The 25,803-nt window shown below is 34.2% G+C and overlaps 8 protein-coding genes across 17 annotated transcripts in view; 3 read left to right on the top strand and 5 right to left on the bottom strand.

Annotated features, from left to right (window-relative positions):
- Positions 1-7,251, top strand: part of LOC122713464 (centrosomal protein of 164 kDa-like) — an 18,300-nt gene extending 11,049 nt beyond the window's left edge. For 2 of the 7 annotated variants that reach the window (XM_043933935.1, XM_043933940.1), the window contains 4 exons: positions 351-580; positions 690-921; positions 1,022-1,312; positions 1,401-3,805. In XM_043933935.1, the coding sequence (XP_043789870.1) occupies positions 351-580; positions 690-921; positions 1,022-1,312; positions 1,401-1,780 (1,133 nt within the window). In that variant the 3' untranslated portion in view covers positions 1,781-3,805. Of the gene's footprint in view, positions 1-350; positions 581-689; positions 922-1,021; positions 1,313-1,400; positions 3,806-4,859; positions 4,988-6,033; positions 6,309-6,399 lie in introns of those variants that run through there. The other 5 variants (XM_043933939.1, XM_043933938.1, XM_043933936.1 and 2 more) reach the window with 5 other exon arrangements.
- LOC122713466 lies at positions 3,958-9,118 on the bottom strand. 3 transcript variants are annotated; one of them, XM_043933946.1, is made up of 4 exons: positions 9,079-9,118; positions 5,075-5,328; positions 4,874-4,996; positions 3,958-4,808 (listed from the first exon to the last, which is right to left on the bottom strand). In XM_043933946.1, the coding sequence occupies exons 1-4, from the start codon at positions 9,092-9,094 to the stop codon at positions 4,548-4,550; spliced, it is 654 nt and encodes a 217-aa protein (XP_043789881.1). In that variant the 5' UTR covers positions 9,095-9,118; the 3' UTR covers positions 3,958-4,547. The 3 variants fall into 3 exon arrangements, with proteins under 3 accessions (XP_043789881.1, XP_043789882.1, XP_043789880.1); XM_043933947.1 differs by having other exon boundaries at positions 4,874-4,990; XM_043933945.1 differs by having other exon boundaries at positions 4,874-5,328.
- LOC122713467 (H2.0-like homeobox protein) lies at positions 7,450-10,033 on the top strand. The gene is made up of 4 exons (XM_043933948.1): positions 7,450-8,101; positions 8,267-8,473; positions 9,433-9,626; positions 9,718-10,033. The coding sequence occupies exons 1-4, from the start codon at positions 7,996-7,998 to the stop codon at positions 9,898-9,900; spliced, it is 690 nt and encodes a 229-aa protein (XP_043789883.1). The 5' UTR covers positions 7,450-7,995; the 3' UTR covers positions 9,901-10,033.
- A 108-nt stretch (positions 10,034-10,141) lies between these two features.
- Positions 10,142-13,244, top strand: LOC122713465 (probable cytochrome P450 12a5, mitochondrial). Of its 2 annotated transcripts, none has more exons than XM_043933943.1 (11): positions 10,142-10,274; positions 10,359-10,592; positions 10,991-11,102; positions 11,182-11,304; positions 11,387-11,528; positions 11,612-11,862; positions 11,945-12,125; positions 12,198-12,367; positions 12,448-12,526; positions 12,602-12,802; positions 12,866-13,244. In XM_043933943.1, exons 1-11 carry the CDS (start codon positions 10,151-10,153, stop codon positions 12,974-12,976), a joined length of 1,728 nt encoding a protein of 575 aa, XP_043789878.1. In that variant the 5' UTR covers positions 10,142-10,150; the 3' UTR covers positions 12,977-13,244. The 2 variants fall into 2 exon arrangements, with proteins under 2 accessions (XP_043789878.1, XP_043789877.1); XM_043933942.1 differs by having other exon boundaries at positions 10,359-10,637.
- A 51-nt stretch (positions 13,245-13,295) lies between these two features.
- Positions 13,296-14,992, bottom strand: LOC122713379. The gene is made up of 6 exons (XM_043933756.1): positions 14,699-14,992; positions 14,231-14,637; positions 13,862-13,961; positions 13,670-13,771; positions 13,435-13,590; positions 13,296-13,361 (listed from the first exon to the last, which is right to left on the bottom strand). The coding sequence occupies exons 1-6, from the start codon at positions 14,990-14,992 to the stop codon at positions 13,296-13,298; spliced, it is 1,125 nt and encodes a 374-aa protein (XP_043789691.1).
- A 1,030-nt stretch (positions 14,993-16,022) lies between these two features.
- Positions 16,023-17,784, bottom strand: LOC122713350. The gene is made up of 6 exons (XM_043933710.1): positions 17,491-17,784; positions 17,003-17,409; positions 16,829-16,928; positions 16,384-16,485; positions 16,139-16,312; positions 16,023-16,088 (listed from the first exon to the last, which is right to left on the bottom strand). The coding sequence occupies exons 1-6, from the start codon at positions 17,782-17,784 to the stop codon at positions 16,023-16,025; spliced, it is 1,143 nt and encodes a 380-aa protein (XP_043789645.1).
- Positions 17,785-18,633: 849 nt separating this feature from the next.
- On the bottom strand, positions 18,634-20,863 carry LOC122713381. Its single transcript, XM_043933758.1, has 6 exons — positions 20,567-20,863; positions 20,071-20,477; positions 19,508-19,607; positions 19,111-19,212; positions 18,785-18,943; positions 18,634-18,690 (listed from the first exon to the last, which is right to left on the bottom strand). Exons 1-6 carry the CDS (start codon positions 20,861-20,863, stop codon positions 18,634-18,636), a joined length of 1,122 nt encoding a protein of 373 aa, XP_043789693.1.
- A 1,361-nt stretch (positions 20,864-22,224) lies between these two features.
- On the bottom strand, positions 22,225-24,730 carry LOC122713427. Its single transcript, XM_043933860.1, has 8 exons — positions 24,667-24,730; positions 24,453-24,468; positions 23,952-24,264; positions 23,464-23,870; positions 22,898-22,997; positions 22,685-22,786; positions 22,369-22,527; positions 22,225-22,281 (listed from the first exon to the last, which is right to left on the bottom strand). The coding sequence occupies exons 1-8, from the start codon at positions 24,728-24,730 to the stop codon at positions 22,225-22,227; spliced, it is 1,218 nt and encodes a 405-aa protein (XP_043789795.1).
- Between the last annotated feature and the right edge of the window lie 1,073 nt (positions 24,731-25,803).

Below are 25,803 nucleotides of genomic sequence, written 5' to 3'. Positions count from 1 at the left end.
AAAAAAAAAAAAAAAAGACATTTTTACCTTCGTAGCTTGAACAGATCCTCTCACGTTACAAATTATATCGATTGAGGCTTAATCGCTTTAATTCTAAAGAGCTTTGAAGCTTCTTTATATTCGTCGTTTTTATTTCTTTCCCCAGGCATCTATACGCTCTATTTTAACTAGCGGCTTGCACTCCCTATTCACCCACTCGTAAGTGCACCATCATATTTTTTTATTTTTCCTTCATCCTCTCGCGTAGTCGTTTTTAATTTTCTTCTTCTTCTTCTTCTTCTTCTTCTTCTTCTTTTCTTTCTTTCTTTTTGATTATCCCTTCTCTCGCACGCTCGCTTTCATTAGCGTAGCTCGTCGTGTCCGAGCTCATCGGGTGACACCGGAAAGGATTCTGCTCGATTTTCTAGCACCGGCGAACGCCTCTTCGGAGCTGGAGTTCTTCCGGCACCGAATTCACGTGGAAAGGGATTCAGTGAAGAGAGCACGGGAGGCGCTTCGACATCAGGAGAACGTGTTCCAAGGGAGGCAGAGGGCTTGGAAGCAGCGTAGCGTCAAAGCGACCCTCGAACAATTGCTTCAGGTACGATTCTCTCTCGCCGAGTTCCATCTAATCTCTTTTTTTTTTTTTTTTTTTTTTTTTACATTGCATCCTTTCGCTCGTTGGTTCGTTCGTTGTTTCGAATTTTTAGGAAGAACGCGAACTTTCCGACATGGAGGTGAATTTGCATCGAACCAAGAGCCTTTTGGGCGAGAAAGTGATCCATCTGAGGCATTTAGAGCAATCTTTGGAGAGGGTGGTTAACGCGAAGACAAACGAGAACGACGGGAACGCGACCAAAAACGAGGAATTGACGTTGAGCGATATGTCGAGCGTGAGCAGCGGTATCAGTTCAACCGATCTCGGGACCGACACGTTCGTAGGTGAGCCCCCTCCAAGTAAACGACTCTCTTTCTATTCTGCTCTCGATTATTTCTCGATTATGTATCCTCTCTCTGTTTTGTTGCTTCATTTTCTTTCAAGTTCATTTCTTCGAGACTTCGAAATCCCGCCTTTCGTTGATTTATTTCCACTCAAGAATTTATTTTCCATCTCGTGGTCTTGATCCTTCGTACTCAGACAAACCGGATCACTACCAGGAGTCGACGGAAATCATCGCAAGTCTGGAAAACCTAAACTCGGAAATACGTGAGATATGGGGCGTGCTGAATAAACGTCAGGACACGAACATACCACCGCCTCCGACTTTGATGTATTCGTATTTGCGATGGCTGCGTTTCCATCATCTTGCCGCCGAATCGAATAATATACAAGGTGAACGGAAATCCCAATCTTATCGTCCGATGGACGATAACAAACGGATGAAAAAAAGATTCCCTCCCTAACTCGGTCTACTTTCCAGGAACATTCGGTGCTCCAAACATTCAGTCGAACATCCTGTCTCAGTTGACAGTGGCTCAACCACCGACACCCACCGCGCAAAACATTATCGCCCAGTACGGTCCCAATAGCGGTTTCACCACCAGCGTGTGCACGGTTGAGAAGCATTCCTCGAATCTGATGGAGAGAACGTGGAATCTACGGGATTGGCTGAGGCAAGCTTGCGTCGAGGGCACGGATCAGTCCAGGTCGAACGACTCTATAAAAAGCAGCCCGCAATCCATCGAAAAATTTGGTTCCAAACGACAATCGTTAGGGGATTCCAGTACCCGTTTCGTCGACGTAGACTCCATGTATCTACACGTGTTTCTAAACCAATTCAAGAAGACGTGTTTTCGTTAGTTGTATAGTTTCCGTTATCTAGATCTCTTCATACGATCGAGAACGGAACAGTCGTTTGGAAGTGAGAGTTTCGATCGAGAGATTCGCGAAACTCCTAGCTTCGGCCGAATGTGCGCAACGTGCTCATTCTAAGAACCTCCCCTTAGCTTGTCCCATCCTATCGAGCTCAAATTAGTCTTATCGCCGAATCTGCGACAAACGCAATTGGACGTCTTGGAGCCCCGATCGAAACGGACGCGAGCTTCGAGATTGCAACTTTTGCAATCTTCTGCCCACGCGTCCACAATTTTCAAGAACGCTCGTCGGCGTTTCTTACGATTTTATCCGGGGTGGCAAACCAACTGGACAATTATTATTATATTCGTGCCAGAAATTTTGACGCTGGCCCGCTGCTCTTTTAAAGGTAATTGCAACGTTATAGCGGATGATCATGTATAAAAAAAACGTAACACTTTCATAATGGGAATACGAACGGATCTCATCGTGCAAATTACTCGCGAGTCGTTGAGGAAACGAATCGAACGTGTGTGTGAGTGAGTGTGTGTGTATGTGTGTGAGAAAAAGAGAGAGAGAGAGAGAGAGAGAAAACAGGCCAAGTTCTCTATTGTAAATAAGAATTTTTCTCGATATCGCTCGATACAAATCCAATCTCGTTCCTTTCTCCCCGACAGCCTGTTGAACCTTTATATATATTTTCGAGATCGATTTTTCCGTGAATGTAACAATGTATAATATGCGTACCACCTATATATATATATATCATATACATCTATTTAGTAAATATACATGTAATATTTGGGATTGTTTCACGCGAATTAGATTGGAAATCGCGTTTGAGACGGATGTGTGATAAAATCTTGGAAAACGCGTGGATCTTCGGCGTACGAGAAGTGTCGATTCAAATTTTATGTTTTATCACGATCGTAAAATGTGATATATCTGAAATCAAAATTGTCAACGGAAAGACTTAGCTTTTGTATCGAGTTAATTGTTGTAAGTCGCGTATATAATAGCGTAACGGCAACAAACAAGGGATTCATAGACAACTCGAGCTAGTTTCTTTTCTCGAATGCCACTTCTTCGAATGCCTCGAATTTTGCGCGCGTCTCTCCGTTTAACGCGGTGTGCGTCTCTCGAATGCCAAACTTTCATAATTATCGAGATACTTTCTAGAATCGAATCACCGATATATCTCTACCGTAAAGGAAAAGTAGGAAATGTTTCTGGATCGATCGATCGACCAGAAATGGCTAATTACCCCATCGATATTTATTATTATTCATTTTAGAGAAACGTTTCAATAGAGAACGTTTTTTCACATTCCGGATATCGTATAACTCGCAATAATTCTGATCTCATTAGATGTATAGCGTAGAGAGCGTTTAATATAATCTCCACGTTGAGGAACGTGAGAACCGTAAAGTCTGACGTGTCTCCGCAACGTAGAATATTGTCCCGTGAAAAAATTTCGCGTGTTGAATCTTGTTTCAACGTAGCTCTTACTCGAGAATGGTTCCTTCTTTCCTGTTATACGATCTCTTTGTATATCATCGACATTTTCACTCGAGTTTCGTTCGACTTAGCGATCAATCCTGATGATATTAATCGACGTTCGTATATATCCGTGAGAGCACGGATCGAAACACGGACTATATACACGTATAGTTGATTTTATATCCATTAAAGTTAATGATGATCTATAGGAGATTCGAGTCGATATTCGAAATTGTAGGAGTCGTTTTAAAATCGTTCGACTTACTCGAAGGTTTCGAAGCGTAGAGATTTTTCATTAGCACCGTCCTTAAAGAATCGTATAAGCAAACCTTCCTCTTCCTCCATACGGGAAACATGTATCGACGTTTATCGCTTCGGATGTTGGTAAATCGTTAACGAGTTACGTCCAATGATTCTGCGATTGTTTTTGGTGCTTCGTTCACAGTGCAATTGTTTAAACGGAAATAATTCGTTTTATAACTCGATCGCGCAGTTTTGTTGTACTGGATATTATTATATTTTTCGCACACATACGTTTTGTAAAGGTGTCGATCATTTTTCTTGTTAAAATCCTCGCTAAATATCAACGAGGCAACAACGAGGCCGTTTAAAAATCGTATTAAAAATGCGATTACATTTTAAAGGAAACGCTTCTGTTTCACAAACGATATTATCGAAAGCATTTCCTTGTGCAACGTACATGAGACAAATGTTGTTTGTAACGATCGAACGATTCGAAGCAATAGTAATTTTATTTGGTGTAATGGAACGCGAGCGCGGCCATCCTGGAGATGGCTGGAGATACAAGAAAGGGTATATTGCCAAATTTAATTCACGAGGAATTTATTATTAAAATAAATGGTGCATATTCCAGAAAGGAAAATGGTGGTTCACTGCTTTTTTCTTTTTCATTCGTCGATTCGCAGAACACCAGAAATGCGGTGTTCGATAAATTAATTTTGGTATACCTTGTACATTGTGTAATATATTGGTATATATTTGTATGGACGCAAATATATATGCTGTGCAAACCAATTCTTTGATTCCTGGCAATTCCATTATACACAGTTACTCACGCGTAGAGTTTCAATTATAAATAACATCTTCCATATCGATTTTTATATATACGTATATACGAAATTCCGAAAGCGTTCAGTTTTTCTGTGCAAAGTATTCGAAAAATTTCTTCGAGCCGATCCTCATTTCTTCCCGAAACCAAGTTCGTAGCAAATAAAGTTAAATAAACTACTACAGGCCGATTCAATAGCTACCGCTAGAAAAATAAACTGCAATCTGTATGCGTGTTTTCGCATTCGTCGCCGTTTTCTTCGAACTCGTCTTTATTCGGTAGCCAAGAAGTCATTCGATGCCATTTATCTTGACTTTTGTTTTTTAAAGAATATTGCGCCGCCTTGATAACAGGTGAAATTTTGCATACGAGCAATCTGATGCACGATGAATCGTCGCCATCCAATCTGTCGATCAGCCGATCAGCTAGATTCTCGTCTCGAGCTTGTTCCAGTAAATTCTGAATCTGAAAAGAAAATCCGACATCTCCCAATTTTCCATCTTTGCTTTGTTTCAGGGCTAATGACTCACTCTCTCGTTCTTGCTCTCCGTAATAAGTCTCGCTGGATCCCAAGATGAAGCGTCACTCTCATCTTCCAAACTTCTACCAGAATTCTCTTTCGGCTTCAAATTGAACAACGAGCTTATCTGCATCTCATTATTGTATTCTCGATTATTCGATATTAAGATTAAGACGAATACATATAAATACGTAATAAATAAGACAAGTACCATTTGTGCGAGGAATATGACACTGTTCACAGCAATCGCTGTAACTTTCTGCGAATCCAATCCAAAGAGACGAAAGAAAGCAGACATGAGGGTGGAAGGGCCAAAACCTCCCTTATTCTTCGCATCTTCGTCCTCACCCCGTTTCTCCTTTTGCTTACCGCCCAGACTACTCGCTACCAAGTCGGCAATGTCCTTTGCAGTTTCCAGATAATTCGACGCGTACTCGAAACCCGTTTTTATCTTGTCGAGCACACCTGCAAGAGATTTTCACAAATATTAGAAAATTGTTGTTCGATCGATCGTTCGTGAGTTGATCGTTAAAATCGATTGTTACGTCAAATTTCATTTTTTCATTACCGACCATCGTCCTGTTGAGGTGAACTGGACCCAAAGATAGCCATAGTCGAGATGTAAAAGAATACGCACAGAAAATTCATCGTTACGCGACCAAAGTTTTTCGAACACTAGAAGAATTATACTCCAACATCCGGTTATAACGGATGTTAATTACTACTCGTTTCCACATTGTTGAATCGCGACGTTTCTGTTCCTCGTTGGTCGACCAAGATCGAGATTCTTCTCGCTTTGTCAACCAAGCACGAGAATAGAAATCTCAAGACAACTCTTTGGACTAGTATAAATCGGGCTTCGTCGTTGAGAAGTCGAAATTGAAACAATTCGGTTAAAATACGATTTAAAATGAATATCGTAACGATATCGCTTTTATTCGTGTTTCTTGGCTCGAAAATTACATTGGCAAATCGAACGTCTTTTTACACGCAGGAAGTACTTTGTTTGAGCGAACTGCCGATGAGCGAGTTGATCCAAATAAAGTCCACGCTCGGGGACGAAGAAGGTAAACTTTTTAACGCTTTAGAAAGATATACGATTTAAAGAAAGAGAGAGAGAGAGAGAGAGAAATTTTTCTTAAAAAATGAATCGAATCGAATCGCGTACAGATGTCGAGGAAGACGAACAACCGGAAGAAATATCGAGCAGAACATTTTCGTTGTCGTTGCCTGTCGCGCAACCCCTGAAAAGAACAAACGGAAAGCCGATGAGAAGGTACGAGGATCATTACGAGGAGAAAGGAAAGGATACGAAAATTTCGAAGATATTTCAATTATCGGTGACGGCGCTTTCGTTCCTTGCTTTCGGTGGCTACCTTCTCTGTCTCATAATAACAGGAATTCGTCAAGGAAACACGGGCAATGGAAATGTTATAGTGCTCTCGGTGAGTGAATATTTTCATTTACTCGATAGGTAACAACAAAATTGAAAGACGAATCGAAACATTCGTTCGTGATAATCCTGGAATTTTTCAGAACTTGCAGGGTTTGCAAGCGTATAATCGTCCTAAAAGAGACGTGCCTGCCTTCGAATCATTAGAGAACAATTTAGAAATTGAAAAGTTATATCGAGGGATGATTCTGCTGTCGAAATATTATGCAATGTATAAAAACGTATAAAAATCCTGTCTTAACGGATCCCGAAAATGTGTATTGAAACGAAAGATTTACGTTGTTCCTCCCCCCCTCTATCTTTAGATGTTTAGATCTTTGGCAGAATTTTTTCTTAGAAAATCTTAGATGATGAAAAATGTATGTCTCGAATTTGAAAATCGACGCATCGGAGCATTGATCACGAGAGAATATGAGAGTCGGGCGATAAAAGTCGGTCGTGATCGAACTCAATTAGGGGTTCGCTTATCATGAATCGCTGGACTCTTGAAAATCCTAAAACCTAATAAAATCGAATAGAGGATCACGGTGTGTACATATCCCGAAGAATATTCTTAGCATGTGGGTAGAGGCTGCTTCAAACATGGCTCTTCAAATAAACACCTAAGTGACTGTATACTCCGAAAGTCTGCATGCAAAGATAACCATATGGCTTCCAGAGATATCATCAGCCATACGTCTCTATGCTATTATTCCACAGATACGTATAACCCGAATAGCATCTATTTTTGTTTTTTTCCGACTTTTATTCCTCCTCCCTATTTCTCTGTTAACGTATGACTGATTACGTTTTCGTTCCTACGATTCCCTACGATCGTAAGCGTATTTATTTAACGATTAGTAGTAAGTTAATTATAGCGATAAATATAGAAAGTATATAATTTCTATGAAAAAAAAAAAAAAAAAGATTATGAAAGAAAAAATGTAATCTGTATAAAAAAGAGAAAAATATATCCAAATAAAATTAAACTACGTCAACTCGTTGTGCGTCGCAATGTTTTCCCAACGATTTTCTTTTTCATTAATTTTCCAGATAATTAATCCGCGTTTCATCAATTTCCAATACAATTCAATCTTGTTTCACACGCGTCGAACATTGTTTTTCAAATATTTATTCGAGAAAAACGCACCGAATCGGGAATTCTTCCGACCAATGCTCCATCGAGCCTGACATCAGTCTCATCGTCCTTCAAGAACCAATCTTCTTAGAGCCACGCCTACAACTCTCGTGTAGACCAATCCCACGTACGAAATTGCACCGAGCTCCGGTGATTTTTTTTAAACCAAATTCCGTTCTGAACATGGCAGGAACTCTTGCTTCACTCATTCATTCCGATGCACTTCCGTGAAAGTCATTGTTTAACCTTTTAACTATTATCGTATCGTAATCGTATCCAACATCGATTCCACCATCGTCTGTCCGCGATCCGGAGAAGAATCGAACTATTGTCGAAAAAAGACTTACTGGTGCGTCTACTTTTAATCATGACACAAACCGCGATGTTCAGTGAAGTGTACGCGTTGCGCGTAATTTATTTTAGTTACCATTTTTAATAGTGGAGCATTGTTGGAAAATATTGTAACCGGTTAAATGTGTGCTTCGGAAAATTTTAGGATAATTAAAATATTGCGTTAAGCGATTATTTTTTTTTTTTCTCTCTCTCAATTGAAAAACGAAAAATGAACGAAGTGAAAACTCGTGTTGTGGATGGTACGAATTGTTCGAAGCAATTGAAGTTTGGAGTGGAGCGGATATTGTCGGATGAAATTTCCACGAAGAAAGCAGGTAAGAATATATCGGAATTATGTCTATTTAACGCGATCTTCGAATCATTTTTTCTATTTTCGTCGATCAATTTGATTCCAAAAGAAAAAAAGAAAAACAAAAACGAAACAAAACAAAAGTAAAAACGAAATCAACAATTCTGATTAAATATATGTGTTTCAAAAGATATACTCAGGCCACTTCCGGTACAATTTTCGATGGTGAGGTGCCCTTGTCCCGGAAGTTGCGTCAGATGCGAAGCTCTTCGAATTTGTCCCTCGTTTCCTTACGTTCAAACTTCCATTTCCGGAAGTTACGGAAGCACCAACCACGGAAACATCGAAAATTATACAAATATTTATCGGCCGGCTCCGCTTCGACCTGTCCCCAGAGGTGAGAATTAGAAAAAGATAATAAAAGTATATCAAATTCTGCCCAATATATATATATGTTCGAGCATGACGAAACTAATAGAGATTTATAGCGTTGGTTAATCGATAATTAACTCGAGAGTTCCTCGTTTTGACCCTTTTAGAGAAAATCGTCTAAAAACCCCGACTCATGAAGGTTGCGTCATTAACAAATGTGACCATATGGACCACTGTCTTGTCTCCCGAATACTCGACGGCAAGTAGGGCAAAATATTTACGCGCCAGTGTATTCTCGTGTTTCCTGTTCGTGTTTAAACGACATCTTAAGTGCCACTATTCGTTTATAGACGATGTAAACAGCGGTTTCGTCGTTACCCCCTTCTTGGTTAGTTAAAAAAGTCTCCTTCGTTCTTCCCTCTTTGAGCCGTTTATACCGTAATAAAAATAACGATATGAAAAAAAGTCGTCGAAGATTGTTTTCGCGCGAGAAAATTAAAAGGAAAAGCCAATTAATTCAAATCAAATATATAATTAACGATCAACGATTAAAGAATTCGTTAGAATTTATCAATAGATGTTGCAATTTCAAACGGTATTATAAAGTTCCAGAAATAAGTATGACCTTACTGACTGTCCAATTCATGCCGAGGACCGTACCAACCGGAGAGAGAACCGCACTGTTTAAACTCGTACACATGTTGTATACTTCTGTAGGGTTGTAAATCAGCCAGAAGTACCCAATCTTGGAGGCCTCTTGTTCGGGATAGGATCTGTTGAAACAGACACCCGTCCAGCTAAGAACTACCGTTTACATCGTGTCACGTCTCCCTCTAATTTGTAATCCTCCACTCGCGTCCAAATTCTCTAACTTGTGTTTCACCGAATGAAATCTATCTCACGCTGTTTACTTACGAATTTCTACAGTGTTTTGATTCTTTATTTTTTTTTTCTTTTTTCTTTTTAATTGTTAAACATTTACAGTTCCGATAACGTCTACTACCTCGACACCCACCAATCAATCAGAATCCAATACCAGAAGAAAGAGATCGTGGTCGAGGGCTGTGTTCAGTTCCTTGCAACGAAAAGGATTGGAGAGGAGATTTTCCTTGCAAAAGTACATCACGAAACCGGATAGAAGGCAACTTGCCGCCACTCTTGGCCTTACGGATGCACAAGTATAATTTTAAATTACAAAATACAAAAGAAAAAAAAAAAAAAGAGAAAAGAATTGAGAAAGAAATTGGAACGATGTTGTGTCGTCTACAGGTAAAAGTATGGTTTCAAAACCGTCGAATGAAATGGCGACACACGAAAGAGAGCGAAAGCGCCCCTTTGTCGAATCTTGACTCTCAGAAGGATTCGTCTAGGAAATTAGGAAAGGATAACGCAAAGAGTGAAAAGACTGTTTCGGAGGACGAGGAGGACATCGAGATCGAGGTTGATGTGTGAACATTGAAAATGTACATTGACGATATTTGACCCGGTCTAGTTTTCGAATTTACTGTAACACGATATGTTAAATAAAATTTATATACGTGAACAACTTCACTCTTCTGTCCCCACGGAATCGACACGCGTCTCGATCGCGCATCGCCATTTGCAAACGCGATATTTAATTTTTTTTCACCAGTTACCAGGGCAACTAGACTGTTATTTCTTGTACAAAACGCAACGTTGTGGCTAATAAACTCCGATTAAAATGCAACGATTGTTGCCAAGTTTAATGTCGATTTCTCGACAATACTCAGTGATGAAATTATCCAAGTCTCTAGGATCGAACGAGGGACAGAAATGCTTGAACCTTCAAAGTTCCGATATTCTTTGTAAGTATGTTTCGTCCCACTGTTATTAGGTTATTCAACTTTCTTTTCCTCTTCACCCTCCCCCCCCCCCTACCCGAATTTTAGCTGCATCGATGACGGAATCTCAAACAGCTTCCGTGGACGAATCATTACGAACGGACGCGATTCCTCTGTTGGATCATACAGCGACTACCGAGGTGTCACCGACCACGTTCGAGGTATCAACGATGAAGATCGATACGCAGGTCTCTGACAAAGCGCCATTGCCCTTCGACGAGATCCCTGGACCGGCGATTCTTAAGATCTGGGAGAAATATTGGAAATACGTGCCGCTCCTCGGTACGCAACTGCTTTCCAGTCTGCTAATCAACAGATTCACCCAGGGTACGATCTGTTGAAGTATCGATAGGTAGAAATGCGAAGAGCCCGGTCTTTTTTCTAATAAAAAAAAAAAAAAGTATTGATGAAAGAGTTTGGAAAAAGAAAAAAAGGAAAAAAAAAAAAAAAAAAAGAAAAGAAAATCTTATAAAGAATGATCGATAGAAAAGTTAAGAAGAAAATTTCATTTGCTCTTCGGATTTCGAATTACGCGATTTTTGATACGTTTTTGATTTGAAACAATCGGAAAAGAAAAAAAAAAAAAAAAAAGAATCACGTGAAACTCGTTTGTTTAGTCTGAGATAGTTTTGTTTTTTTTGTGAAGATAAATTATTAAATTTCAATTGAGCCATTTTCAGGACGATTAACGTGGAATCGCAATATCACACCTTTAAAATACTTGTTCAACGAATATGGTTGCATCGTGAGGATTAATGGACCTCTTTCAGGAGATATTGTCATGATTCACAGGTAACCTTTTCCCAGGTAATAATTTTCGATAATCTCGCCTAATTACATCTTTGCCTATTATCCTTGTTCCTTGCTGTAGACCCGAACACATAGCGGAAGTCTTTAAACAGGAAGGTGATACACCTGTACGTAGTGGAATCGATATTTTGCAACATTACCGGTTGAACTATCGTAAATATCGTCTTGCAGGGCCGTTCTCCATGTTAGTAAATAACTGGAAAATTATATAAAGTAGATGAAATCGAAACATAAATCCATCATCTAATTTGTTGAATTATATTTAGGCAGGGTACAGAATGGTTGGAAATCAGAGACAAAGTGGAAGACACGTTCAATCAAATTTCCTCGACGTTTTTTACTAAAATCGACACGTGCTGCAACGAGCTTATCACTAGGATATGCAAAATACGCAATAGACAAAATGAAGTTCGTATCAAATTCTTATTTAATTCGAATTCGATATCGATTATCCGTCATTTCAACGTACGATGAATTAATTATGAGAACAGGTGCCAGTTAGCTTTTACGAGGATTTGATTCGTTGGGCCATGGAGTGTTTCTGCGATCTAACGTTCAACAAACGTCTAGGCTTTCTGGAGCCGATAGGTTACAATTCATCGTCCGAAGCATCGAAACTTATAAACGCCTTGACAACGGCCCATAAATATATGAGCCGCTGTGAAACTGGATTTCAAGTTTGGCGATTCTTCTTGACACCATTCGCCAGAAAGCTTTTCGAGGCTTGTGACGTGCTCGATAAGTAAGTAAGATCCAGGAAATTTCTTTCCAAAATTATTTACATTTTCATAGAAAATTTCTTCTAATTCCGTCTTCTTCTTCAGTGTCATAGGAAAATATGTTCGTCAAGCCCAGTGTAAACTTCGAGTTCGAAAATCTCATAGCGAAGAAAGTTCAATGAATGACCGTTCGCCCGTTTTGGAAAAATTACTCTTGAACGAGGGTATTCATCCGGATGATATCTGTACGATGCTGATGGATATGATCATTTTGGGTATACAAGCGGTGAGAGATTGATAATATTACGCATGAATATTTCGATCGAAATTTTACGTTCGACGTTTGTGCGATTTTCAGACGGTAAATTCAGAGGCATTTTTGTTATATCACTTGGCAAAGAATCCTCGGACTCAAAGAAAAGTTTACGATGAAATCATATCCGTTCTGTCAAATGACAATTCTTCTTTCACAGAGAAGTCATTGAAAAATATGCCATATTTGAAAGCTTGCATTCAGGAAACTTTAAGGTATTGATTTTGATAACAATGAATTTAACGTACACGTAAGAATTGTATCATTAATATAAAACGAATCGTTTGATTCAAAGATTGCATCCCGCGATTCCGTACATCACAAGACTCTTACCAAAAACTATATCTCTTCATGGATACACAATACCTAAAGGGGTAAGCGTGATAGAATTAGATAAAATAGAATTAAAAATTATTATCACCTTATTGTGAAAAATAAAATTTCCATAGACGTTTGTCATAATGGCGAATCAAATTACCTCGCAACGCGAGGAGAACTTTGAAGATCCTTTCAAGTTCTGGCCGGAAAGATGGTTGTCCAATTCTTCGAAGGAGGACGTACACTTTAGCTATTTACCTTTTGGCCACGGTATAAGGTCGTGCTTAGGGAAAAATATGGCTGAAGCAAAAATGATGCTACTTACCGCGAAGGTATATAAATTTAATCAATCAATCATTATCATTCGATCGTGTAATTCTAACCTCGTTTTGCAGCTTGTACGACAATTCAGAATTGAATACGATTACGCTGATATCAAAAGCAGATTTATGATGGTGAATGTACCCAATAAACCTCTTCGTTTCCGTTTCGTGAATAGGAATTAGAGCATACACATGCGATAGTTAGTTATAAGCACCGATTATTGTAACGAACGGTGTAGATATAGAAATATATTTCATTTCTTGTTAATTAAGTTAGCACCTCAGATACAGCGATACGTAATTTAGAGTAAGTAACAATAGTTGTAATTTGTCACTCACTTTTATTCAATATTGATTACATGGAGAAAGAATAATAAAATATCGTTATCTGTCCATTAAATTATTTTTTCTTTGCTTGAATTATTCGAATGCAACGTATTTTATTAACGTGTTATATTATTATAGAGTTAATATAATTATAAAGAATCGTCAATTTGAATATTTAATTTTCATCTTTATACATCAGGACTCGTAGCGCGGTAAACATAGAAAGCACGTTCGTGATGAACTGAAATATTGATCAAATGAAATATATTACTTCAAAAGTATATAATTATAATTTTGTACGATTATCCACGTACCGAGCAATAATAATTGAGCGAGAAAGCTGGAATGATGCATCTGATTCTTAAGATCACTGGAGTTTGTGGAATCGTCGTAAACAATACGAATTTTTGTACTTTCAAAGATCGTTTATACCATTCCGATTCGTAAACCGTTCGCATCGTATTTTCACTCTGGGGGATAGACACATGTTTAATTTCTTTTTTTTTTTTTTTTTTGCAACAATTGATACAAAAGTTGGTTAAAACTTACTACATCCATTAAATAATCGGCTGGCCACGCGCACATAAATACTGCTAATAGAGTAGTTGCAGACACGGTAAGAAATTGAAATTTCACGGTAAACGGTTGCCGCTATAACAGTATTAATCGCAACTTCTTAATTTATTCCTTAATATTATTCCTTAATATAAGTAGAAATGGATAAGATTGTAAAATACTCACCCCAATAAAAATGACACCACCAAACACACTTTCGATGCCACAGATGCATAACGTAATTAGAGTTGTGTATCGAGCCGAGCTTACCACTTCTTCCGCGTATCTAACACAACAATAAATAATATTGTATAATTTCAGATACATATATAATATAATAATAATAATGCAATTTCGAAAAAGATGGTACGCTTTTTTTAAAAAATATTGATAGTACTCGTAAATTTTCACGAATAATGTTATTTCAGAAACTGAAACTTCGTTCGATATTCGTCGAAACTTCAATGACAATTCAAATTTCACGTTCCATCTTTTTCAGATTTACCTCAACTTGATTCCCTTTTTTTTTTTTTTCTCATCAACACAAAATCATACCTTCTGATGGCGTAATATTTTTCTATGCATTTTATCAGCGATTCGATATTTTCAACAGCGCGGAGTTCGTTCATCAAAATTTCAAAGCGCGCAGCAGCGAAGAGTAATAGCAACGCGCAAAATATATTGATGCACAAATGCGCGGAGCATTGAAAACCAACGAGCGCTTGTTGCACAAAAACTATGCTTCTCACGGGCTCGAAGTGAACGGGAAATGGATATTCCGCGTTAGTTGGGAAGGGATCGGATATGAAGAGTGTCCCCACAACAACGATAAGAGCGCACCAATAAAACCAAATTGCGGAAATACCATAGAAAATGGCATAGTTGTTCGCGTATCCTTGAAAGACTTGCCTCTCGTACGAGTTTGCATTCTCGCAGCAAAATTTCATCTCTTTGATCAATCGCTGCAACACGTTACTACGATCACTGAGATTTGTGGCGGTGTTAACGAGGATAAAATCTTACCTGAAATCGATCATACTGAGTGATACAAAAAGACGAATGTAAGGGCACTTGTATAACGGCAAGTGACAAAGACATTGCTTTACAGAACATCGCATTGTCGTTTCGATTCACGTATACCGCGTACAACAATGGAAAGAAAAGTAGAAGTGAATTGAGAAATAACAATGATCTTATGATCTTGAAACAACGCGTTTGGAGTTTGGTGGCTGTCGATGGAAGTGGCCAACAGCAGGATAAACTCACGATAAATTGGGTAAATGCGATCGCTTTTTCTGGCGTTGCATTTCCAAACATGATAACGTAAAGTCAGAATCGATGATCACAATCTTCACAAAACTGTTTGCTTCGATTCGATCGATGAAAATTGTAAGAGAAATAATTTGCGCGAGTATGATTCGATCGTATGCCGAAATAATGACGATCGTCTCGACGCCAAAGAAATAAAATATTGCGTTTGTTGTAGCACTAATAATAGACTTCGAGTTTCTCTTTCCGCTTATGCGCGCAATTATTTTCTTACGTGCGATTACTGCTGTGGGAAGGGTTGCATGTGGAACGTGAATTAGTGAATCCTTTGCTTGGAATCTATTTCTTATTAAACATAAATGTAATAGCACTGAATATTACAATTGATTCTTATGATCAAATCTGTTAAACTTTAGATAATACAGATAGTACTTACATTGTACCTCAAGTAACGATAAAGATAGTGCTTAATAGTTTCCAGAAGGTTTATATGTTAATATCTATAGGAGGGGATGTGAAAGTATCATCAATCAAAAGGAAAGTTGGTTGCAATAATACGAATAATTACAAGTAACATTACAATATACAGAGTAACATTGTATTGTACATTTACATATCTATATTATTAAAGTTTTTTAATCTTGATATATATGTATATATGTTTTTTAAAAATATATATATATATAATATTGATATCGGTATTTACTAAAATTTTAAAATAAAATTTCTGATTAAAATTTGACTATTCTTCTATTTTTCATTAAAATGTTCTATTTTTCAATAAAAAATTCATAAAAAGAATTTTTTATACATAAAAAAAAAATAGAAGAATTATCTTTTAAAAATCAAAAAAAAAAAATATTATACTTTCTATATTTTAAATTATTATAAATATTTATGTATTTACTTATATTTTTTTATAAGAAATTTTAAAAATTGTTTAATTAACAATTAAATTTTTAAAAAGATATAAAAATATGAATAAAAATCAAATAATTGTTTTAATATGATTTCAGTAATGCAATTCAAAAGCACAAATATACAGAAAAATATCTTAAAATGATATTTAATGTTCATTTTATGATGAATTCTTATCTATGAGGACACGTAAAGCGGTGAAGATGGAGAAAGTATTAGACAAGTACTGAAATGGTATAAATTTGTTGATTATTCGATTAATTCATTTCAACTGACATTCGAGAATTTACTTACCGAACAATAATAACGCAAAGAAAGTTCTGATAATATACATTTGAAGGAAAGAATTAATGGTTTTTGATACGTTATCACGCTTAATAGATTTCTTTGCAATTCTATTGTTTGTTCGTACCACACAGAATTATACGCACTTTGTGAAATGTTCATGCTCTAAAAATTATAGAAGATTGAATTAAAAAATGATGCAACTCATTAATCGCATATAATGGAATTTCATTTACCATGTCCTTTATGTAATCAGCTGGCCACGTGTAAAGATAAATTTCCGCGAGCACGGTAAAACATAAGATTATGAACTTCATTTTCACAAGTATCGGTGCATTCTATGTATAAATTTTATTATTATTAATTTTAATACGATTCTTTTAGCAAAAAGTTAGATAAAACCGAGAGTCCACGATAAGAAAATGTTTCAAAACACAAAAATAACAATTTTTGAATGAAAATTAAATATTTTATCACATATTTTGTGATACATTTCTTATAATGCTACGATTAAACATTTGAAAAGAAAAATGCTTAATTTATAATTGTATGATCCATTTAAAATTTCCAAGAGTTTATTTTGCACTCGTAATAATATTTTATTAGAATAAGAAATGTAACAAAAATTCGGTTTTATCCCACTTTCCACATGATATGAAAAATATCATAAGTTTTACTTACTATAATCAATATAATCCCGCAGAGAGTCAGAGAAAACGTATTTATTGCTATAGCGTAAAGTACAATAAATCGAAAATTATCGATCACTTGTTCCGCGTATCTAAAGAAGGAGAAAATGATAAAAATTTATTAATAAAATTTGAAAATTTCGATCTCAAAAAAATTTATATTTACCTTCTTAAACGTAGTTGTTTTTTAACGCAAAGGATCAACGAATGGATGTTCACGCAATTCTGCAATTCCACGGCCAAACATTCGAATCTCGCGGCTGCGAACCATAGTAAAAGCGCGCCCATCATGCTCAAGCATATATGCGCAGCGCCTTGAAAACTGAGGAAAGCTTGATGCATATACACGATAACGTTCACGGGTGCGTAATTAACGCGAAATGGATATTCCGCTTCCGATGGAAAGGTGATCGGTAGGACTATCGGTCCTAACGAAAAACATATCGCGGTCACGTACATGCAAGCTACGGAACCTCCACAAAATCTGCCGCATTTCTCGATATACTTGCAAAAAATTTCTTTTTCGTATTGATTCGCTTCCTTGATACAAATCATCATTTCTTCGATTACACGCTGCAATTTGTATACATTTAAAATAATATCATTTTTATTTTTTAGTTATATCAAACTATATCGAAGAGAATAACGACTTACCTGCAACGAATCGTGATTAACGAAGCATATAAAAGTTTGCATAATAAGCTGAGTCAAAGTTATCGACAGACAAACGCACTGGGAAGAAACGATGATTTCGTCGAAATGCAAATAGATCGAATATATCATGGGAAAGAGCAGCATGAAAATGCTGATAATGCTAACGATCTGTAAAATTTTAAAGCCAAATATTCGACCCCTGCCGCTACTCATAGGAAGTGGCCAACAGACTGTTATTACTACGCTGAGCCAAGTAATGCGAATCACTGTTTCCGGTGTCATTCGTTTCGACATTATTGGAAGAAATTGTGAATCGAATAAAATGAAATTTAATTGGGGGAGAAAGAACGATAAATAGAGATTGTCAGAAAGTAGCATATAATCACATCGTATTAGAAAACAACTGAATGTTCACATACACTGCTCGTGGTTTTACACGTGCGAGGAACTTAATAAATCACGTTCAATATTATTCTTAAAAATAACTTTTATAGGATACCGATTTTCTGGAAGAGTTTTTTTTTTTTTTTTTGCTTTATTCTCTTGTTTATAGTAATTATTGCTTGCATTATAGATCGGCGATGATTATAGGTAAGACAGGTGCAAAGAATGGCTATCACGCAATAGTATTCTTGACAGCGAAAGAATATCGAGTATGTATATTTAGTACGATATAGATACTTATAAATTAAATCATTAGCATGTTACATTGAGTGACTTTGTACTTTTTTTCTCTATTATATAAATTATTGTAATAATTTAAAAAAAATATCTTTTCAAAATATACAAAATACGTGTATATATGCAAAAATGTGATAGAATAAAGAGATGAAGATATTTTAAAAATATTCAAAGTTCAATCTTCGCAGAGATTGTTACTATTCAGAGAAGAATTTTCCAACATGGAATACATAAATATCTTATTTACTATGATACAGATGCAGCTTATGTAGAGACTGAAAATGATCTTCTTATGTTGCCATCTAAAAAATTACTATTGAAAAAAATGTACTGCATCCAGAGTAAGACTTTTCATTCATATATTTTATTTTAAAAAAAGCACAACGATTGCATAACTTTCTATTCAAGCAATAAATTTATTACACGTTGCAATAATATTCAAATAATACAAACCAGGATACATTATGACTCTATCATAGTTCTCATTGCCATGAAGTAGGACGATATTGTAGTTACAAACTATAAATCATTGTATATAACACACACATATATATAAGTCTTTAAAAATTAAAATGCTAAGTTATACACGAGACGAGTGACTGAAAATGCTTACGTTTGAACAATATTCCAAAGAAAGAGGTGGTAGTAAACTACTCATTCGAGTAAGAAATGCTTTCTGACTTCTTATCATCATGAAAATCACGCAACTTTTCATTTTTCTTGATTGGCCCAACCATTGAATATCATTGATCGATTGTGCGAATTGTATACTCTGGAAATAAAATTTTTTATTTAATTAGAATTAAAATCTTCACCATTCGAATATGGAATGAAAATGAACAATGGTAATCTGTTTAATTTTTAAAAGAAAAAATATATAGAAATGTGCACACCAGATGAGATGACGTTCTATCGAATTTTTATTATTGGCTGGCTTACACTTTCTCTTAAATCGTCTGCCGGCCAGGCGATGACGAACAAATGCAACATGCCTGACATTACCAGAGGAAGAAATTGAGTGACCACGCCCAATGATTGATTCTGAATATTATTACAGAAATGTTTATTTCATAGAAAATCATCCAATGAACTTTAACCCTCCATGCCACGATTTCCATGAAAATTCCACGAGTTTTATCTAATTTCTAGAATTTAATCTCTAATTTTTAACATAAGAAATCATCACAAAATAAAAACATTAGATTTTTATTGAGTTCTTTTTGAATATCATTCATTTATAAAGAATCAAGTGGCTGAAGGATTAAGGATTCCTTGCTCGGTTATTACGCTACACTACTGTGTGGTGCTAGAGAGGTAAGTTTTCGACCAAACTCACGTTAAGCAGGGGGAAAGCTCCGCATATCACAGTGCTTCCCATCGTGACGTTCGTTTTGAATAATAAAGTCTCAACAGTAGCGTTAGTATCCTCCACAAATCTAACCGTGACACAGTCTTAATTTATTCAACTCGGTAAAGAATCAACTCTCTTGAAGTAGCTTAATTCTATATTGAAGGATGTAATGCACTAAAATGCATTGTCTTCATTCAACGTACCAAAATAATATTAACTACATAAAGAAAATAAAAGATAAGAAAATAAAAGATAATACATTTGACTTGTGTTCAGTTATTTACATAGATGCTCTACGGTTGAAATGATAAAACAATATAAAAATTACACAAATAGAGAACATGAGAATCAATTTTTTTAAAGCTATTTTACTTCATTATCAATAATCTATTTTCTTACAATGCGTTTTATTTTTCCTATTTTTAATTCACGAATTTTTAAAATTTATAGGAACATACAAATAATATAAATGTTTCCAGTGTATAAAAATCAAATAAAAAGTACAAGAGATTTCACAAATAATTAAATAGAAAATATATATGTCATACCCTAATATTTTTTGATGTTCCTTGATACAGTTCACCAACATATCGTGATTATTCACATGCCGCAATTTTGACCGTAATACGTCTAATTTGGCAGCGGGAAAACTAAAGAGGATGACGATCGTGAAATCTACAAAAATGCAAAATGACGTTTGTAAAATGCAATAAACATGATTGACATAGACTACGCAGTATATTCCGAGTGGTTTGATGGAGAATGGAAGCCATCCCTCTGCGGGTAATTCTTGGGCTGAGAACAAAGGCATCAAAATGAACGAGCTCGCAGGTAAGATGTATCCCATTGCAACAGTTGAGAAGAATTTTTTGTAACGATTTATATATCCCTGAAATATTTTAATTTCGTATTTGTTGGCTATCTTCAAGAACGACTTGACTTCTTCTATCAAAGCCTAGAGATTGAAAATTTTGTTATAGTTATAGTTATTATAATTTTAACGTCATCAATTAAATATCTGTTTTGTTTTTAAATTGAATCAACCTGCAATTCGCTGTTGTTCCATTTGCAGAGAGCCAAATCCAAAGCGACTTCGAGCAAAGCAGCCATCTCAGAGGCAGTTTTCATCGATTTAGGTACATCACTTCGAAAATGAAAAATAGCAAGCATCAAGGATATTGTTAAAAAAATCACGTTCAATATCGTGAATGTCCACAAGATGTTACGAATAATGATGTATTTTTTACTGTCATTCGGATTAATTGGCCAAGTGCACGTAAACGTTCCTGTCAGTTCCAGAATATAAAGTACTTGACGAATGTCCATATTGAGCATGCCCATTTCATCGAATGTTTCTTCGAAGTTAGAAGATACCAAGTGAAAATAGTAATCTATCTTACGGAAGTGTTTATGGAATAGGGGCCAGTGAAAATCGATTCCCTCATTAAGCATTTAAGCACAATTCCATTATATGTATATTGCACGCAATGTATTAAGTTTTCTTGGATGAAGAATTCCCTAAGCCATTTATATGATTCAAGAAAAGAAGTTATTGTGTGATTTAATTATCGGATAGTAGCAAAATTATAGAGAAAAGTTACATGAAAGTAGCAAATAATAGCATCTAATACATTTTATATTTGATATACCTTCTGTTGTTTTCATGTGCAATAATTGTTGTAGCTATTCTCATAACATGTATCATGAGATTTAGAGATTGATATCGAAATATTCTTCTATCACTGGATAATATTTTTAATCTTTGAGTCTAAGACATCTTGAGTCTAAGACATCTTCCAAACCATCTTTGCCATGTTTCGAGCATCAAAAGGATTTAATCATTTATTGGTATGATTTTCATTTACAAATTTATTTTTTTGCAAGGATTTAATCATTTATTGGTATGATTTTCATTTACAAATTTAATTACTCATTATTTAAAAATTATATTTGTACAAAACGCAATTTTTCTATTCATATTATTAATCAAGTTCTCATGTATAATAAATTTAATTTTTTAAAAAAATGAAGTCTCCAATACAATTTTATTATCTTTGATATTATTGTTTTATTCTACTAGTTATATTCTTTCTTTGACTATATTTGTATATTTGTTTTGTGCTATTTAATCATAATTTTTTAACATCTCAAATATAATGTCAAAGAAAAATATTAGAAAATTGATATTTAAATTTAATTAAATTGATTAATAATTGATAAATAATCTTTTATAAATTTTTTAATTTTTTTATGATTTTATTTGTTTCAGAAACTTATAAACTCATTGTGAAACCAATTAATTAATTAAACAGAATATGATTTTATATACAGTCTTTATTTTATTATTATTATTATTATATTGATATTCTATATCATATGAATAATACGTTAATAAGAATAAAAAATAATAGAAGATAGAATAAGAATTAATCCTCAGTGCTGTCTCTCAAGTCCTTTTTAGAATGATATTTTTGGTACTCCAAAGATGGCGAAGATAGTCAATTCTCATTCTATCTCTAACCTATTTATCTTGTATCACAATCTCATTTACGATACTCCAGAGATGGCGCTGATATTATAATTTTTATATATTTCGTTCTAGAAAAATATAACGCATGCATATATTATAATTTTCTATTCAAACGATAAATTTATTACATATCTCAATAATATACATATTTAAATAATATAGGCCTGAATAATTATGATTCAATCATAGTTCTCATTGCCATGAAGTAGGACGATACTGTAGTTATAAACTATAAATTATTGTATACAATATTTATATGGATCTTTAAAAAATTAAAATTGAATTATTTTATATAAATTATTTTAATGAAGCTTACATTTGAACAATATTCCAAAGAAAGAGGTGGTAGCAAATTACTCATACGAATGAGAAATGCTTTTTGACTTCTCATCATCATGAAAATCACACAACTTTTCATTTTATTTGGTTGACCCAACCACTGAATATCGCTAATTGAATTTGTAAATTGTACACTCTGAAAATAAAAATTTTCATGTTTTATCGAATTAAAATCTGGAAATGGGATGAAAGTGGACGATGGAATTTTATTTAATTTGAAAAAAAAAATATAAAGAAGCAGTGCATATGATGAGATGACGTTCTATCGAATTTTTACTATTTATTTAGCTTACACTTTCTCTTAAATCATCTGCTGGCCAGGCGATGACATACAAATGCAAGATGCCTGATAACACCAGAGGAAGAAACTGACTGATCGCGGCCAACGATTGATTCTGAATATTATTATAGAAACGTATAATAGAAACGATCAATTCTTTGCTCGTTTATTTCGCTATACGCATTACAAATTGTCTAAAGAGAAAAGAGTTTTTTTCTAAACTCACGTTAAGCAATGGGAAAGCTCCGCACATCATAGTGCTTCCCATTGTGACGTTCGTTTTGAATAATAAAGTCTCAACAGTAGCTTTAGTATCCTCCACAAATCTAACCATGACACGGTCTTAATTTATTTAATTCGGTAAAGAATTTAAACTCTCGATTGAAGTAGCTTATCCTATATCCTTAAATGCAGTAAAATGCACTGTCTTCATTTAACGCACTAAAATAACATTGACTACATAAAGAGAAAAAAATAGATATATTTCACTAATTTTTAATTGTTTCCGTGAATACTTGACGATTGAAATGATATAAAATAATATAAAAATTATGTAAATAAAAGAAGGAGGGATCAAATCAGTTTTCTTAAAGCTAATCTATTTTACTATCAATAATCTACTATTTTTTTTACAATGCATTTTATCTTTTCTTAAATAATTTACGAACTTTAAACGTTTATAAAAGCATAAAAATTTTGATTGATGTTTTCTACTGTTTCAAAAATCAAATTAAAATTACACAAATTTTCAGAAATATTTAATTAAAAATTTAACAGATACATATATCTTACCCTATTATTTTTTGATGCTCCTTGATACAGCTCACCAACATGTCATAATTATTCACATGCCGCAATTTTGACCGTAATACGTCTAATTTGGCAGCGGGAAAACTAAAGAGGATGACGATCGTGAAATCTACAAAAATGCAAAATGCCGTTTGTAAAATGCAATAAACGTGATTAACATAGACTATGCAATATATTCCGAATGGTTCGATGGAGAATGGAAGCCATCCATCTGCGGGTAATTCTTGGGCTGAGAACAAAGGCATCAAACTGAAAGAGATCGCAGTTGAGATGTATCCCATCGAAACTGTTGAGAAGAATTTTTTGTAACGATTTATATATCCCTGTAGTATTTTAATTTCGTATTCGTTGGCTATCTCCAAGAATGATTTGACTTCTTCTATCAAAACCTAAAAATTAAGATCAAAAAGTTATTATAATTTTAACGTCACATTTACATTGAATATATTTTAGTTTTAAATTCGATCAACCTGCAGTTCACTATTGTTCCATTTGCAAAGAATCAAATCCAAAACGACTTCGAGCAAAGCGGCCATTTCTGAGGCAGTTTTCATTGACATAAGTATATCACTTCGAAAGTAAACAACAGCGAGCATCAAAGATGTCATTAATAAAATTACGTTCAATATCGAAAATGTCCACAAAATATTACGAAAAATAATTCGCCTTTTACTAATATTCGGATTAATTGGCCAAGTGCACGTGAATATTCCTATCAGTTCTAGAACGTAAAGTACTTGACGAATGTTCATATTGTTGAAGATATTTATTTTATCGAATGTTCTTCCAAGTTAGAATATACTAAATGAAAATAGCAATCTGTCTTGTGGAAGTTTATGGAATAGATACCAATGAAAGTCGATTCATTAAATATTTACGATAGTTCCATTATATATTGCACGCAATGTATCGTATGAAACAAGGCTATTATTCTTGGGATGAAGGGTTCTTTTACATATTGTAACATTTACATGACAGAATATGATTCTGTGTGATACAATTATCGAATATAAAAATTATAGAGAATAAGTGAAGAAAGCAAATAATAGTATCTAATATATTTTATATTCGATATGCTTTCAGTTCCTTTCACGTGTAGTAATTGTAACATTGCATATTCTTATAATATATCGTAAAATTTAAAATTTAAGTTTGTTGGTAATCAAAATATTCTATATACTATACTGGATGATATTTTTGTTGATTCTAAAGTCTTTTTCCAGACCATACATTTAAATTTTTGCTGCATTTTGAACACCAAAATTTATTATATGCAAACATTTAATCATCTGTTAATACCAGGTAATCTTATTTATAATTTAATTATCCATTAACTAAAAATCTATTTTTTTTATTACAAAATGCAAATTTATTGCAAATTTTTTGATCATATCCATCATTAATCAAGTGTATATTTTATAAAAAATAAACTCTTCAATGTGATTTTTTTAGTTTTTGTTTTATTTTCAATTATATTCTTTTCTAAATTTCATTTTACCATGAATTCGGTACCATGAATTCGGTTCATATTTATCATAATATAGAATAATACACTTCATATCGATTGTGTAAAAGATATACATATTCAGCTAATTAGCTCATATTATTTTCTATAAAATATTTAATTATATCACTGATATTACGTATACAATGATATAATTATATATTATATATTAAATAATAATAATTTCCCAACTCTAATTGCATGAAAGTTGCTGCGAATTGGACACTCACTTTAACCACAATCCATCCACCTATTATTTTGAGTGAATATTTATTTATTTTCATAATTTAAATAAATTCTTCTTTTGGTATATATTTACAAAACGTTCAAACTTTTGATCGTTGTGCAACGCAAACAATAAAAGAAGTTATAAAGAAAATCAACGCGGAAGACTAACCTAAAAATAAAATCTAAATTAAGACATTTTCTATCAATATTTTAAATTTCCATTATCATGAAAATGAAAAATAATTGATAGTTAAAAGCATAAAAAAAACAAAAAGAAAAAAAAAGTGAAATAAGCATTCTACAAAGCACTACTTTGCTCATTAATTATTTTATCTATTTAATTAACATCCTTAATTCTAAATGCATGCACTTAATTCTAAATATATTTTATTCAATATTCTTTTATGATCTTTGTTCCTATAAAGAACTCTGAAACAAATTTAAATATCACTTTAAAATATTTCAATCATTCCATCTATTCTAAAAATTATTTTTATATCCTTATTTACATAATAATTAAATATTTTATTTAAAATTTCTGCCTATTGAAAATTTAAAGGATTCTTTTCTAATACATCCATAACATCCAC

Source organism: Apis laboriosa, unplaced genomic scaffold (genome assembly GCF_014066325.1).
Source record: "Apis laboriosa isolate Shangri-la unplaced genomic scaffold, ASM1406632v1 scaffold23_cov150, whole genome shotgun sequence".
NCBI lineage: Eukaryota > Metazoa > Arthropoda > Insecta > Hymenoptera > Apidae > Apis > Apis laboriosa.
This window is presented reverse-complemented; position numbering and strand designations above follow the sequence as displayed.

Bases quoted from the DNA above. Each gene is read 5' to 3' on its own strand.
- LOC122713467 (XM_043933948.1), top strand. From the start codon at position 7,996: ATGAACGAAGTGAAAACTCGTGTTGTGGATGGTACGAATTGTTCGAAG. The intron at 8,102-8,266 runs GTAAGAATATAT...GTGTTTCAAAAG, and splicing joins AATTTCCACGAAGAAAGCAG to ATATACTCAGGCCACTTCCG. The intron at 9,627-9,717 runs GTATAATTTTAA...TGTCGTCTACAG, and splicing joins TTGGCCTTACGGATGCACAA to GTAAAAGTATGGTTTCAAAA.
- LOC122713466 (XM_043933945.1), bottom strand. The intron at 4,809-4,873 runs GTGAGTCATTAG...TTTTCTTTTCAG, and splicing joins CGGAGAGCAAGAACGAGAGA to ATTCAGAATTTACTGGAACA.
- LOC122713465 (XM_043933942.1), top strand. From the start codon at position 10,151: ATGCAACGATTGTTGCCAAGTTTAATGTCGATTTCTCGACAATACTCA. The intron at 11,529-11,611 runs GTTCGTATCAAA...TTATGAGAACAG, and splicing joins TACGCAATAGACAAAATGAA to GTGCCAGTTAGCTTTTACGA. The intron at 12,803-12,865 runs GTATATAAATTT...CTCGTTTTGCAG, and splicing joins TGATGCTACTTACCGCGAAG to CTTGTACGACAATTCAGAAT.
- LOC122713379 (XM_043933756.1), bottom strand. From the start codon at position 14,992: ATGTTTGGAAATGCAACGCCAGAAAAAGCGATCGCATTTACCCAATTT. The intron at 13,962-14,230 runs GTATGATTTTGT...TTGTTGTGTTAG, and splicing joins AAATATTACGCCATCAGAAG to ATACGCGGAAGAAGTGGTAA. The intron at 13,772-13,861 runs GTGAGTATTTTA...ATACTGTTATAG, and splicing joins GTGGTGTCATTTTTATTGGG to CGGCAACCGTTTACCGTGAA.
- LOC122713350 (XM_043933710.1), bottom strand. From the start codon at position 17,784: ATGTCGAAACGAATGACACCGGAAACAGTGATTCGCATTACTTGGCTC. The intron at 17,410-17,490 runs GTAAGTCGTTAT...TACAAATTGCAG, and splicing joins TTAATCACGATTCGTTGCAG to CGTGTAATCGAAGAAATGAT. The intron at 16,929-17,002 runs GTAAATATAAAT...CTCCTTCTTTAG, and splicing joins AAACAACTACGTTTAAGAAG to ATACGCGGAACAAGTGATCG.
- LOC122713381 (XM_043933758.1), bottom strand. From the start codon at position 20,863: ATGGGCATGCTCAATATGGACATTCGTCAAGTACTTTATATTCTGGAA. The intron at 20,478-20,566 runs GTTGATTCAATT...TTCAATCTCTAG, and splicing joins GGAACAACAGCGAATTGCAG to GCTTTGATAGAAGAAGTCAA. The intron at 18,691-18,784 runs GTAAGCATTTTC...AATGATTTATAG, and splicing joins CTTTGGAATATTGTTCAAAC to TTTGTAACTACAATATCGTC.
- LOC122713427 (XM_043933860.1), bottom strand. From the start codon at position 24,730: ATGCAGCAAAAATTTAAATGTATGGTCTGGAAAAAGACTTTAGAATCA. The intron at 22,528-22,684 runs GTAAGCTAAATA...TTTTATTTTCAG, and splicing joins CAGATGATTTAAGAGAAAGT to AGTGTACAATTTACAAATTC. The intron at 22,282-22,368 runs GTAAGCTTCATT...AATAATTTATAG, and splicing joins CTTTGGAATATTGTTCAAAT to TTTATAACTACAGTATCGTC.